Source organism: Hypanus sabinus, unplaced genomic scaffold (genome assembly GCF_030144855.1).
Source record: "Hypanus sabinus isolate sHypSab1 unplaced genomic scaffold, sHypSab1.hap1 scaffold_2371, whole genome shotgun sequence".
Taxonomy (NCBI): domain Eukaryota; kingdom Metazoa; phylum Chordata; class Chondrichthyes; order Myliobatiformes; family Dasyatidae; genus Hypanus; species Hypanus sabinus.
In genome coordinates, this window is record NW_026780488.1 from 1,951 (window position 1) to 15,780 (window position 13,830).

The following is a 13,830-nucleotide window of genomic DNA, read 5'->3' on the forward strand; positions in this document are numbered from 1 at the left end:
GAAACCTAGGACAATGTGGAGGAGCTTCACTCGGTGTCTGACCCCATTAGTGTGTGATTGTACCTTGGGGTGGGAGCATCTCTCCGTGTCTGACCCCAGGAGTTTGTGATGGGACATTGTGGAGGATGCTTCACTCTGTTTTGCCCTGGGCAGTGTAAGATGGTACGGTTTGGAGGTATCTTCACCCAGTGTCTGACCACTGGACTGTGTATTGGGATGGTATGGTGTGAGATTAACACTGTGTCTGACCCCGGGAGTGTGTATTGGGACTGTGCAGAGGGAGCTTCACTCTGTGACTGACTCTCAATCTTCTGTCCCCAGCTGAATCTGATGTATCATACGCGGAAGTTAATTTCAAGACCCTCCCGGCGTCCCAGCTTCGAACAGATCGAGGTTAGTTTCATCTTTGTTAGTTTGACTCTGTTCAGGTGACGTGTCCAATCCTGTCGAGGGATATCAGGGCAAACGTATAGTTGACCCTAAAGATACCCTGTTTGAGAATAACTCGGAGGGAACGCGTGAGAGATGCGAAGTTGTCTCTCTTTAACGATCGGTGCGGAGGGGCGAATTAGAGGTCGCGCCGTGGATGGAGTGTGCAGGGAGTGATTTGTGAAGATGGCATGATATGCAGATGAACCGGCAATTAGGAGCAAGCGATGTGGGGAAAGGGTGGTGGAGATCAGTTAGATTCATGTCGCTGTGGTGAGGAGGCAGGACTGTGTTGGAGACACTGAGAAGGAGTGCGTTATTAAATATTAACCCTCTCTCCTTTTTCTAAGCCCCACTATCTATTCCCTATTTCTCCTTCTCTCACCCCATCTCCTCTCTCCCTCCCTCCCCTGTCCCACCCTCACTCTATTTCCCCTACTGTCTCCCACTGTCCCGTTCTCTCTCATCGCCCCTTTTCCCTCCGGTCTCTCTTCTATCACAGTCACCGTCTCTACCGCTCTCAATCTCCCTCTCGCACTCTCTCTGCTCACTCTTATCCCCCCGTCAACCCCGCCCGTTCTTCCTACCTGTCTGTCTCGAAGCTTGCCGCTCATCTCCCCCCCACGCCTTTTTTTTCTCTCCATCCACCAACTCTTCCGCTCCCCGTCGCTCTCCCCACTCGCTCTTTCCCCTCTCACTGAAATTCTCTTGTTCTCGTTTCCCCATCCCTCTCCTACTTCCTCCCGCCTTCCCTGTCCCTTCCTATTCCCCTCCATTCACTACCCCGACAGAATCTGCCCTTCTCCGCTTTCACTCCCCGTTCTTTCTCTCGTATTTTCCTGCCGAATGCCCACATCGCACTCTCCCCTCTCTCTCCATATTTTTTTGCCTTCCCTCTGTCTCCACGTCTTTGTCTTCTCTCTCTCCCGGCTCTCCTTCACACTCTCCCTCACTGCCTCATACCATCTCTCCCTTTACTAGCCCCTCTCTTTCTTCTTTGTCTCCGCGACTCCCTCCTCCATTCCGTGCCGCTCTCATTCTCTTACTAAACGGCCTGTCCGACTCTCTCTCCCAGACGGTCAGAACACCACCTACTCAGAGCTGAACGTTCGGAAAAATAAACCCCGCATCGATGCGGACGAAGATCCTCACATGTGTTCGGGAGCCGGCGGGCTGTCAACCACTGCAGAAACAGGTCAGAGTTCACAGCGATGACGTCATTCTGGAGCGTCACGTGTCATACTCCCAAGTGTTCAAGTTTCTACTCCATCTGCTTGGACCACTTCCTCTGTCAGCTCGTCCCATAGACTGACCACAATCTGGATAATGAAAGGTTGTCAAATGGGTCCAAATTAAATCCCATTCCCACTTAAACTTAGACCTATTCGCTCTGGTCTTCAATTCTCCAAGTCTATGGAAAATAACCGTACGCCTTCACTGCTCGTGTTTTCATACGCCTTTGTGTGGTCACACCTACACTCCAAGAATTAAAGTCCCAACCTGCCCGATCTCTATCCATAAATTGTTCATTCCAATCCGGTAACATTCTCCTTCTCCTCGTTCTCTTTGCTCTGCCCTTTCTCCCAATTCTTCCCACACTACCCGCCACGCTCTCCCTACTGCAATCGCCTCCTCTGCTCGGTTCCCGATTCTTCCCAGCTAATCTCCTACAAACGTTTCCCCATCTATGCCCCGGTTTCTCCCCATATCCCCAGTCTTCCCCCTCCGCCCCATCTCCGTCTCTCTACACCCCTAAGCTCTCACTCTCACTTTTTATTTACCCATCTCATCCCTGTCTACCTCCTTCCTCTCTATCACCACTCCCTAACTCAACTCTCTCCCTCCACGCCATCGACTCTCACCAATCCTGTGCCCTCTGGTTTCCGATACCCCGAACCTGAGAAACGTCTGTGCTCATTCACCCTGCCTGCGCCCCTCGTGGTTTTATACAATTCTGTAAGGTCACCACTGCGCTCTAAGGAATAAAGTCCCCACACGCCCGACCTCTCTCCACGCCTCACTCCCCCGAGCCCAACATCCTCGTAAACCTTCTAGCTCCGTGGCCTTTCCAATAACAGGCGACCGACACTGAACGAGAGTGGCGTCACTGTACATCTGCAACGTGACCTCCCGACCCCTGTACCATCATCTTCCAGAGCAGTGCACCGTCTGATACCTTGCTAAAGTCCAGGTAGATTACATCTTCTCCCCGTACCTGATCTCTCCTTCCCGAGAAAATAAGCCAGACAGCTATCTGTGGACACTGTCTACATTTCCAGCCGTCTCCATGAAACAGCCAGCAAATCCATAGAACCACACCCAACCCAACCCGACTCCCTCCCATCAGGGAGAATGTTACGAAAGCACGTTCCACCGGTCTAAAGGACGGATTATTCCCCATTTCTATCGGTTTATAGAACGGACCCCTTGGACGATCAGATGAACTCCTGGCCTCACGATCAACCTCGTCGTGGCCCCTTGCACCTTATCGTCTGCCGGCTCTGTCCTCTCTCTTTAACTGAGACTATTCTGCAGGACCTCTCCTGTTTGTGATGTATATAGAAACATTGAAACATAGAAAACAGGCTACACAATACAGGCTCATCGGTCCATAAAGTTGTGACGAACACGTCCCTCCCTTCGAACTACCTAGGCTTTACCCAGAACCCACTATTTTTTCTAAGCTCCATGTAGCCATCCATGAGTCCTATGAATGAGCCTATCGGTTTCGGCTCCACCACTGCTTCCTGCAGCCTCACCACTCTCTGAGTAAAACAAAATACTCTGTACCTACTTCCAAACACCTTAAAACCATGTCCGCAAATACAGTAAACAGCCTTGTCAATCTCCTCTACTCCCTTTCTATGGATTCTACGTCTTTCCTATAGTGAGGCGACCAGAACTGAGCGGAATACTCCAACTAGGGTCTGTCCAGGATCCTATATCGCTGCGACATTACCACTCATCTCCTAAGTTCAATTCCACGATTGATAAAGGCCAATCCACCATACGCATTCTTAATCACAGAGTCTACCTGCGCTCGGAATCCAAGATCCCTCTGATTCTCTACACTGCCCAGAGTCTTAGCATTAATACTATTATCTGCCATCGTATTTGACCTATCAAAATAAACCACTTCACATTTAGCTGGTTTGAACGCCATATGCCATTTCGTAGCCCGGTTTTGCACCCTATCAATGTCCCGCTCTAACTTCTGACATCCCTCAAGCTATCCACAACACCTCCAAACATTGTGTCATCAGCAAACTTACAAACCCATCCCTCCACATCTTCAGCCAGTACATTTAAAAAAGTCACGAAGAATACGGGTCCCAGAATAGATCCCAGATGCACTACACTGGTGACCGACTTCCATACAGAATATGACCAGTCTACAACCACTCCTTGCCTTCTGTGGGCAAGCCAGTTGTGGATCCACAAAGCAATATCCCCTTGATCCCATTCCTCTTTACTTTCTCAGTAAGCCTTGCATGGGGTACCTTATAAAATGCTTTGCTGAAATCCATATATAGTACATCAACTGTTCTTCCTTATCAATGTATTCAGTCACATCCCCACAAAAATGCAATCAGTCTCGTAAGGCACGATCTTCCCTTTACAAAGCCATGCTGACAACTCCTAAACATATTATACTTCTCCAAATGTTCATAAATCCTGCCTCTCAGGATATTATCCATCAACTTACCAACCGCTGGGTAAGACTCACTGGTCTATAATTTCCTGGACTATCTCTTCTCCCGTTCCGGAATAAAGGAACAATATCCGCAACCTTCCAATCCCACAAGAACCTTCCATGTCTCCATTGATGATGCATAGATTATTACCAAAGCCTCAGCAATCTCTTCCCTCGTCTCCCACAGTAGCCTGAGGTGTATTTCGTCCGGTACCGGCGACTTATCCAATTTGACGCTTTCCAAAAGCTCCATTACATCCACTTTCGTAACATCTACATGCTCATACTTTTCAGTCTGCTGCAAGTCATCACGGCAATCACTAAGATACTGAAGTAAAGTATTCATTAAGTAGTTCCTATTGTCTTATTAAATATTTATTGTGATCTTATGGTCGTATGGTCTCTCCACAGCTGCGCAAGAACGGGAGTCGAAAGTGAAAATCAGAAATAGGCCGTACCGTCTGATCTGCCTACTCTGCCTAGTTACGTCCGCCTTCATCGTGACTGTGGCCGGTCTCTCGATCTATGGTGAGTGGAACTGCCGCCGGATGGAGTCAGATCGTAAACAAAGAGACTGGTATATATAGAGATTGTAAAACACAACAGCGATACCAAAACCACCCCTTACCATATCACCGATGGAAGAAGGCAGCATTGATTAGGAAGCAAGGATGAGATATATCTATTGGGGAACGTAGGTTAGAAAGAAAAGAGATGAAGATGGCGCGGTCGACAGAAAGAAGGAAGCAAGAGAAGGCCAATAGTGTAAAGGAAAACAAGGCATTCTTTTATTATGTGAAGACCAAAAGTATGACAGGAGTGAAGGTTGGAGCGATTAGAGATAAAGGTGGGAAGATGTGCCTGGAGACTGTGGAAGTGAGCGAGGTCCTCACTGAATACTTCTCTTCGGTATTCACCAATGAGAGGGAACTTGATGATGGTGAAGACAATATGGGGGAGTTTGATGTTCTGGAGTATGCTGATATTAGGGGAGAGGAGCTGTTGTAGTTGATTAAATACATTCAGACGGTTAAGTCACAGGAACCTAAAAGAATATTCCTCAGGCTGCTTCACGAGGAGAGAGAAGAGATTGTTGATCCCCTGGGTAGAATCGTTATGTCCGCGCTGTCCACGGGAATGGCCCGGCAGGATTGGAGGGAGGCGCATTTTGCCCTCCTGTTCAAGTAAGGAGGTAGAGATAGTCCGGGTAATTATATCCCAGTGAGTCTTCCGTCCGTGGCGGAAAAGCTGTTGGAAAAGATTCTTAGGGATAACACCTATGGGCATTTAGTAATCATGGTCTGAACAGGGACAGTCAGCATGGCTTTGTGAAGTGCAGATCTTGTCTAACAATCCTGATAGAATTCTTTGAGGAGGTGAACAGGCATACAGATGAGGGTAGAGCAGAGAATGTGATTTACATGGAATTGAGTGAGGCATTTGACAAAGTTCCACACGGTGGAGCTTATTTAGAAAGTCAGAAGGCATGGGCTCCAGGGAAGCTTGTCCAGTTGGATTCACATTGGGCTTGCCTGGAGAAAGCAGCGTGTCGTGGTGGAGGGAGTACATTCGAATTGGATGTCCGTGACTCGTGGTGTTCCTCGAGGATCGGTGCTAGTACCTCTGCTTTCCGTGATTTTTCCGCGAGTTGGTAAGTTTGGAGACAACACAAAGGTTGGTGGTCTTGTGAATAGTGTTAAGGATTGTCGATGATTGCATAGAAAAATTGGTGGAATGCAGATGTGGGCTGTGAAGTGGCAGATGGAGTTCAACCCGGAAAGGTTTGAGGTGGTACACTTTGGAAGGGCAAACTCCAAGGCAGAGTACAAAGTAAATGGCAGGATACTTAGTAGTGTGGTGGAGCAGAGAGAACTGGGGGTACATGTCCACAGATCCCGGAAAGTTGCCTCATAGGTAGACAGCGTAGTTAAATCGATTATGGTTGTTAGCTTTCATAAGTCGAGGGACAGAGTTTAAAAGTCGCGATGCAATGATGCAGCCACACTTGGAGTACTGGTGTCCTGTTCTGATGTTCTCACTGAAGGCTGGTTGTGGAAGCGTTAGAAAAGGTACAGAGGAAATTTACCAAGATGCTGCCTCGTTTAGAGAGTATGCATTATGATCCGAGATTAAGGGAGCTAGGGTTTTACTCTTTGGAGGGAAGGAGGATGAGACAAGACAAGATAGAGGTATACAAGATATTAAGAGGAAACGGTAGAGTGGACAGCCAGCACTCTTCCTCAGGTCAATACTGCTCAATACAAGAGGATATGGCTTTAAGATAAGGGGAGGGATGTTCAAGGGGGATATTAGAGGAAGATTATTTTCATTCAGAGAGTGGTTAGTGAGGGGACTGCACTTCCTGAGTCAGTGGTGGAGGCAGATACAATAGTGAAATTTAAGATCCTACTAGACAGATAGATGGAGGAGTTTAAGGTGGTGGGTTGTACGGGAGGCAGCGTTTTAGGGGTCGAGACAACATTGCGAGCCGAAGGGCCTTAACTGTGCTGTATTACTCTATGTTCGATAACACGGACACACTCCAAACCGTGATAAAAACACGGCCTTTACCGTAACGCAATCCGGACTCATGCTGACACCGACACGCCATTCACCAGAACATCAACAATACTCTTACCGGAGCATGGTCACGAACTTCAACGAGATGCAGATACACTCCTAACCGCGACACTGACACGACCATCGCCGTTTCACACACGTGGCTGTCACACTGACCGCAAAGTACCCCTCACTGTAATATTGACATGCCCCTGACCGTGTTATTGATAAATTTCTCTAGCGACACTGAAACACGCCTCACAGTGACACCGACACGCTCTTCACCGTGACACTGAGGTACCGCACACCGTGACAACTTCAGGGATCTCAGCGCGATCCGCTCTACACCGCATCGTGACAAAGACTCACACGTCACTGTAATACCCCTTACCGAGACAGTATCACCCCTCAATATTATGCCGATGCATTGTCACTGAGGCAAATACCCACACCTCACCCTGAACCAGGCAAACCACTTAACAGATACCGACAGATAAATTCACAATGAACACAGTGGCATCGACGTACAACTCTTCATTGCACCGACACACACCTCAGCGTGTCGCTCTCACACACACCGTGGCCATGACATGTCTCTCACTTTGTTCCTGACATAACCTTCTCTTTGCGACCAGCACACACCTCACCATGACACCTGGAAACGTCATTGTCAATTCCCGCCGGGGCATTGAAACTCCTATCACAGTGACACCGACAGGCTCTTCACAGCAACTCGGACATGCCGCGCACGACACTGACGCAGACCCCCCCACGGTAACAACAACACCTTCACCGGGACATTGATATACCCGTCAGAGTAACACAAACACGCCCCTCAAGGTGGCGCCGTTTCCTCTCACTGTACCACGAGCACATCCTTCACAGTGACACCCTTCACCGTGACACTGACACAACACTCTCTGTGACCCGTTCGGTAGCGTGACGCTGACACACGTGTCACTGTAAACGCTTAACATCCTTTACCATATCTTTCAGTATCACAGATTCGTCAGACGAACGAAACTTGTCACCGGAACTCTAATCTGCCCGATCTTACAGGAATGCACAGCGATCTCCGTCACCAGTTCACTGAGATGGAAACGAAGTACAGATCTGTCAACGAAACCAAGGCTCAAATCTGTGAATTGTTGACCAGCAGAAGAGGTGAGGCATCATCCCCCTCTTTAACTCGCTCCTCATCACAGGGCAGGCATGGAGAGAGGAAGAATCACTCTGTGCTTGACATTTGGATTGTGTGAAGAAATGTTATAGAGGATGATCCACTCTGTCCTTGATCGGGTGAGTGTGTGATGGGGCTGCGTGGAGGAGCTTTCTCTCTATCACTGAATCCAGGAGAGTGTGATGGGACGTTGCGATGTGGATCCACTCTGTGTCAGACCACTGGATTGTGAGACGTAACATTACAGCTTCGCTCTATATCTGACTCGGGGATTCTTTGATCGATCGGTATGGCTCCAGCTATACTGTGTCTGACAGCGGGATCGTGTGATTGGAAGTGCCCAGAGAGATTCACCCCATGTCTGAGCTCTGAAGTCTGCACAGACCGTGCACAGAGAGTTTCACTCTGTGTGACGGGACGGTACAGAGGGGACATCAATTTGCGTCTGAATCCGGGAGTGAGTGATGCGACGGTGCAGAGGGAGGTTCACTCTGTGTCTGACTCCGGGTGTGAGTGATCGGACCGTGTAGAGGGAGTTTCACTCTGTGTCTGACTCCTAGAGTGTGTAATGGGATCGTACGGAGATAGAGCGTTTGTGTCTCACTCAAAGAGTTTGTGATGGGACAGAACAGATGAACCGTCATTCTCTGTGACACCAGATTTTGTGATTTTATGTTATCGAGGGAGTCTGACCCCGTGAGTGAACTTCACTTTGTGTGTGAACACAGGGAAGTGTAGTGAGACGGTACAGAGAGAGCTTCATTCTGTGACTCACCAGAGAGTGCGATGGGACGTAAGGAGGGGGACTCGTGTTAGACTTGAAGTGTGTGATAAGACCGAGTGGTGGCAGCTTCCCTCTGTGTCTGACAGTCTGCTCTGTGGTGTGATTGGAAGCTGTAGAGGGAGAGTCGTGATGGGGCCGTGGAGAGAGAGATTCACACTGTGTCTGACCAAGGATGTGTGTGATTGGACTCAGTGGAGGGATATAAATTTTATCGGCTACCCAGGGATTGTGTGAGGGGCGGTGTGGAGGGAATTACACACTGTGTCTGACCCCAGGAGTGTGTAATGGGACAGTGCGGAGGGAGATTCACTCTGTGTCTGACCACGGGAGTGTGTGACGGGACAGTGTGTAGGGAGATTCACTCTGTGTCTGACCCCGGGAGAGTGTGACGGGACGGTGTGTAGGGAGATTCACTCTGTGTCTGACCCCGGGAGTGTGTGTCGGGACGGTGTGTAGGGAGATTCACTCTGTGTCTGACCCCGGGAGTGTGTGTCGGGACGGTGTGTAGGGAGATTCACTCTGTGTCTGACCCCGGTAGTGTGTGATGGGACGGTGTGTAGGGAGATTCACTCTGTGTCTGACCCCGGGAGTGTGTGATGGGACGGTGTGTAGGGAGATTCATTCTGTGTCTGACCCCGGGAGTGTGTGATGGGACGGTGTGGAGGGAGATTCACTCTGTGTCTGACCCCGGTAGTGTGTGATGGGACGGTGTGAAGGGAGATTCACTCTGTGTCTGACCCCGGGAGTGTGTGATGGGATAGTGTGGAGGGAGATTCACTCTGTGTCTGACCCCGGGATTGTGTGCTGGGATGTTGTGGAGGGAGATTCACTCTGTGTCTGACCCCGTTAGTGTGTGATGGGACGGTGTGAAGGGAGATTCACTCCGCTGGAATGAGTGATGAGGCCTTGGAGAAAGTGATTCACTCTCGGGCTGATAGGAAGTGCGTGATGAGGTTTGTAGAGGGAACTAAACTCTGTGTGTGACTCCTAATGTGTGTGTTGGGACAGAGTGGAGGGGATCCTCACTTCACGTCTGAGCTCCGGCGTGTGTGATGGGAGCTTCGCTCCACGTCTGACCCCGAGGGTCTGTGATGGGTCCGTGGAGAAAGAGAGTCAATCTGTTTCTGACAATGTGAGTGTGTGATCGGGCGGTGTGCAGGGAACTTAAATCTGTGTCTATAGGGGATGGGCGAGTGTTTTTAAGGGGTTGGAGTCGCGTGTGTGTCTGACACCCGGAAAGTTGACGCGTGCCGGGATGGAGTTCCGCTCAGTGGTGTGTGATGGGACGGTGTGGAGGAAGCATCGCTCTGTTTCTGACACACCGAGTGTGTGATGGGACGGAGTGGAGGAAGCATCGCTCTGTTTCTGACACACCGAGTGTGTGATGGGACGGTGTTGAGCGAGCATCGATTTGTGAGTGTTTCAGCGGTGGGGTAGAGGTCGCCTCAATAGGTACCAGACGGCAGATTCTGTGTCTCCCCCTGGCGTGTGCGATAAGACAGAGTGGTACGGAATTCACTCTGTGTCTTGACACCGGAAGTGCGTGATGGATGGTTTGGAGAGAACTTCACTACGCCTGAGCCTTGTAATTTGTACGATAGTACGGCGTTGGTGGAGATTCACTCTCTTCCTGAACTCAGGTGTGCGTGATGGGACCACATGGAAGGAAATTTACTCTGTGTGTCAGCCGGGTGTGTCACCGTTCCTTGTTCCTGATTTTCAGAGCAAACGTGTTCCAAGGACTGGGTCACAAATAAAGGCCGGTGTTATTACGTCTCCACGTTTGAAACATCTTTCCGCCAAGCGAGTCAAGAATGTTCAAACCGTGATTCAAGGCTGCTGGAAGTCAATACAAGGGATGAAGCGGTATGTGTCACAGCAGGGGAAGATCCCACAGTAACCAGGGATCATCACATACCAGCGGGGTCAAAAACAGAGTGAATCTCCCTCCACACCGTCCCATCACACACTCCCGGAATCAAACACAGAAGGAATACCCACCATACACTTCGAGCGCACACTCACGGGTTGAGACACAGAGCGAATCTCCCTTCACACTTTTCCATCACACACTCCCAGGGTCAGACACAGAGTGAATCTCCCTCCACACCGTCCCATCACACACTCCCGTGGTCAGACACAGAGCGAATCACCCTCCACACCGTCCATCACACACTCCCGGGGTCAGACACAGAGTGAACCAACCATCACAGATTCCTTTTGTAATCAACAGAGAGAAGCTACGTAGATAATTTTCAATTCTTGGCATTAATGAAATAAATTTATTTTCTCAGAGCTTTGTATCGCGTAAAGTTTTGTATCTAAAGTATGCATACTGGATCGGAAAATGCGAAGTCGGGTGAGATTTAGACTGATCTCTCGGGTGGGGTATGGGGTTTGTTTACTTAATGGAAGTGGTTTTGTGGGAACAGGGAGGGGCTTTGGGATTTGTTTGTAGACTGACGTAGGTATAGGGTTGTGTGATTCAATGGGGTGGGATGGTGCAATGGGAACATTTTGGGGTGTCTGTCGGGGAAGGACAGGACAATGGGAATATTTAGGAAACTGTCAAGTGCTGCGGCGAAAGATCAGTATACAGGAATTATTTTGGTACAGATGCATGTGGGTGAAGAGAGCGCGGTGCAGTGGGGTTGTTTTGGAGATATTCGCCGGGCTGTTAGTAGAGGGAGTAACACTGGGATTAGTTTAGAGAGTGACTTAGATCTGAGGAGCGGGAGAAGGAAAACTGGACTAGTTTGGAGACCGATACAGGGCGGTGGCAACGAGATTAGTCTGCGAACTGACGCAAGGATGTGGGAGAGAGGGTGCCGGTGGTGTAAGCATGGAGGCGGACCAGAGGCCGAGGGGAGAGCGCGGTGTAGTGGGATATGTTCGGATACAGACAGGAAGCTCTGGGTAGAGGAAGGGGCAACGGGATTAATCTGGCTCCGTTCAGGGCTGAATGAAGAGTGTGGAACAGTGGGATTCATTTCGCGACAGATATAGGTCTGTGGGAAAACGGTGGGACCGTGCGGTTTGTTCAGGGACTGAAACAGATCAGAGAGGGGAAGGAGGGTCTGTTCGATTTGTATGGGGACTGACAGTGGACTGTGGTGAGGAAACGGTTCGGTGGGATTAGATTGGGGAAGAACGGGCTGTGGGGAGACATTGGAACTGGGTATTTTTCTGTGTACTGGCACGGGGCAGTGGGGAGAGAGGGGTTGAATGGGATGAGTTTGGGTCTGACACAGGCTATGAGGAGAGAGCGAATTCAAGGGATGATCTTGGGGACGGTCTCTCGACTCGGGTTCTCTGCTGGAGCTGTTTTGACTCTGTTGAAATTGTTTAACCCTCTTTAACAGGAATGTGAGCTTGGGCCTCCTGCACAATATGTCCCCGGGGCAATCCGTCTGCATAGACTGCGAGTCGTACGTAGGAGACCGCCCTTGCGATCGTGATCACCGTTTCATTTGCGAGAAGTCGGCACCTTTGTTCCCGGATATTCCTGAAAAGATCCAGGGTCTCTGCCAACAGCCAGTGGACTCGACATGAATCAAGTGACTACAACCATTTTCTCCTCCTTCTCTCTCCTTTAGTCTCACTCCTAAATCCTTTCAAATTCCCTCCTCACGCTCTCAACCCCTTCTTCCTACTGCATCTGCTCCTGTTGTCGCCATTACATTCTCCCCACCAGACACCAACATCGTCCTCTTCGTTCTCGCCATTCCTCCACGTCCCGCTCTTCCCCGCTCCCTCTACATTTCTCTCTGCCCTCGCCTCCCCTTATTCCCCCGACCTTTCTCCGCCCGCACTTTCTCTGCTCCCTGCCCAGCTCTTACACCTCTCTCCGCTTCCCTCCCCCAGGCACTCTGTACGTCCCCTCCCCGTTCACACTAAACCCGCCGTCTCCCTGATCTCTCTCTCTCTCCTTCTGTTTTCTAATCACTCTCACCTCAACTCTGTGCCGTCTGGTTCTCGATAACCCAACCCTGGGTGAAAGTCTGTGCGCATTCCCTCTGTCTGTGCCCCTCTCGGGTTTATGGAACTCTGTAAGGTTATAACTACACTCCAGGGAATAAAGTCCGAAACTTCCACCATAACTCAGTCCTCCGAGTTCCTGCGATATCCCCGTAGAACTCCCTGTACAATATATCCAGTTCACTGGCATTTTTTCCTAAAGCAGGGCGGCCTCACCGATGTCTTGTACCACGGCACCATTACCTCCCGACTCCTGTACTCAGTGTGACTGGTGAAGACAGCCAAGTGTCCTGTCCACCCCATCGGATGTTTTCCACCGGAATCGCTATTTCAGTTATTATCTGTAACTTATAAGTCCCGAAATTTGTTCTTTTGAAGCATCAGTAAGGCGCAAAGATGTACAATTAATGTAAATTACAAATATTAATAAACACCGCAAAGACGTCGAGTTCTTGCTGATGCGTTGAAAGATGTGATGGCGAATGGGAAGAAGCTGTTCCTGAATCGCTGTGTGTGGGTGTTCTGTCTCCCGGAGCTGTCAAATACTCCTCCTATAATACCACGTCCAATCCCGTTATCATTCCAGTGAACCCTCTCCAATGTCTCACATCCCCTGTGAGATAAGCGATCGAGACCTGCTCACAAAACTCCAAATGTGACCTCACCAGTGACGTATTGAGCCTGAGAATGACGTCCTTGCGTTTACGTCCCAGTCCTCTCGGAATGAATGCTGTCATCGCATTTGCTTCCTCACCGCGGCTCAAGCTGCAGGTTAAACTTCTGGGAAAGCTGCACGAAGTCTCCCAAATCCCTCCGCACCGCAGATTGTTTTTAACCCTTACACACTGTGCCGGTCATGTTTGACCCGTTCTGACATTTGACAACAGTGAAAACACCCTGAAGGTTTATACATCTGTACAGGTGCTACAGATGTTTGTACATTGAGGCTGCTCCGGGTCGAATTTGACCCGTAACTATTGAAATGGATTTTAACTCCCTGAAACATTAATTAAGGATTCTTCACCCGTTTATTAATGTCAGATAGGCTATTTATACATTGTAAATAGATCTGTATTTCAAACTTTTATGTAGAAACTTGTTATGAGGGGATTCTTGGGCCGGCTCAAAATTGACCCAGACCATTCTGTGAAGGTATGGAATATGAACAGGTTGCCTGGGTAAAAAAAAACCCTCCCTTTAGAAAAT

The 13,830-nt window shown here is 49.5% G+C and overlaps 1 protein-coding gene across 3 annotated transcripts; it reads left to right on the top strand.

Annotated features, from left to right (window-relative positions):
- The first annotated feature begins 205 nt into the window (after window positions 1-205).
- On the top strand, window positions 206-13,050 carry LOC132387931 (CD209 antigen-like protein C). Of its 3 annotated transcripts, none has more exons than XM_059960250.1 (8): window positions 206-393; window positions 1,505-1,624; window positions 4,535-4,651; window positions 7,679-7,846; window positions 10,370-10,512; window positions 10,941-11,005; window positions 12,009-12,203; window positions 12,827-13,050. In XM_059960250.1, the coding sequence occupies exons 2-7, from the start codon at window positions 1,582-1,584 to the stop codon at window positions 12,196-12,198; spliced, it is 726 nt and encodes a 241-aa protein (XP_059816233.1). In that variant the 5' UTR covers window positions 206-393; window positions 1,505-1,581; the 3' UTR covers window positions 12,199-12,203; window positions 12,827-13,050. The 3 variants fall into 3 exon arrangements, with proteins under 3 accessions (XP_059816233.1, XP_059816232.1, XP_059816234.1); XM_059960249.1 differs by having other exon boundaries at window positions 12,830-13,050; XM_059960251.1 differs by having other exon boundaries at window positions 7,742-7,846; window positions 12,830-13,050.
- The last annotated feature ends 780 nt before the right edge of the window (window positions 13,051-13,830 follow it).

Excerpts from the sequence above, each read along its gene's own strand:
- LOC132387931 (XM_059960250.1), top strand. The coding sequence starts at position 1,582 with ATGTGTTCGGGAGCCGGCGGGCTGTCAACCACTGCAGAAACAG. Across the intron at positions 10,513-10,940 it reads TCAATACAAGGGATGAAGCG|AGCTTTGTATCGCGTAAAGT; the intron begins GTATGTGTCACA and ends TTATTTTCTCAG. Across the intron at positions 11,006-12,008 it reads ATCGGAAAATGCGAAGTCGG|GAATGTGAGCTTGGGCCTCC; the intron begins GTGAGATTTAGA and ends CCTCTTTAACAG.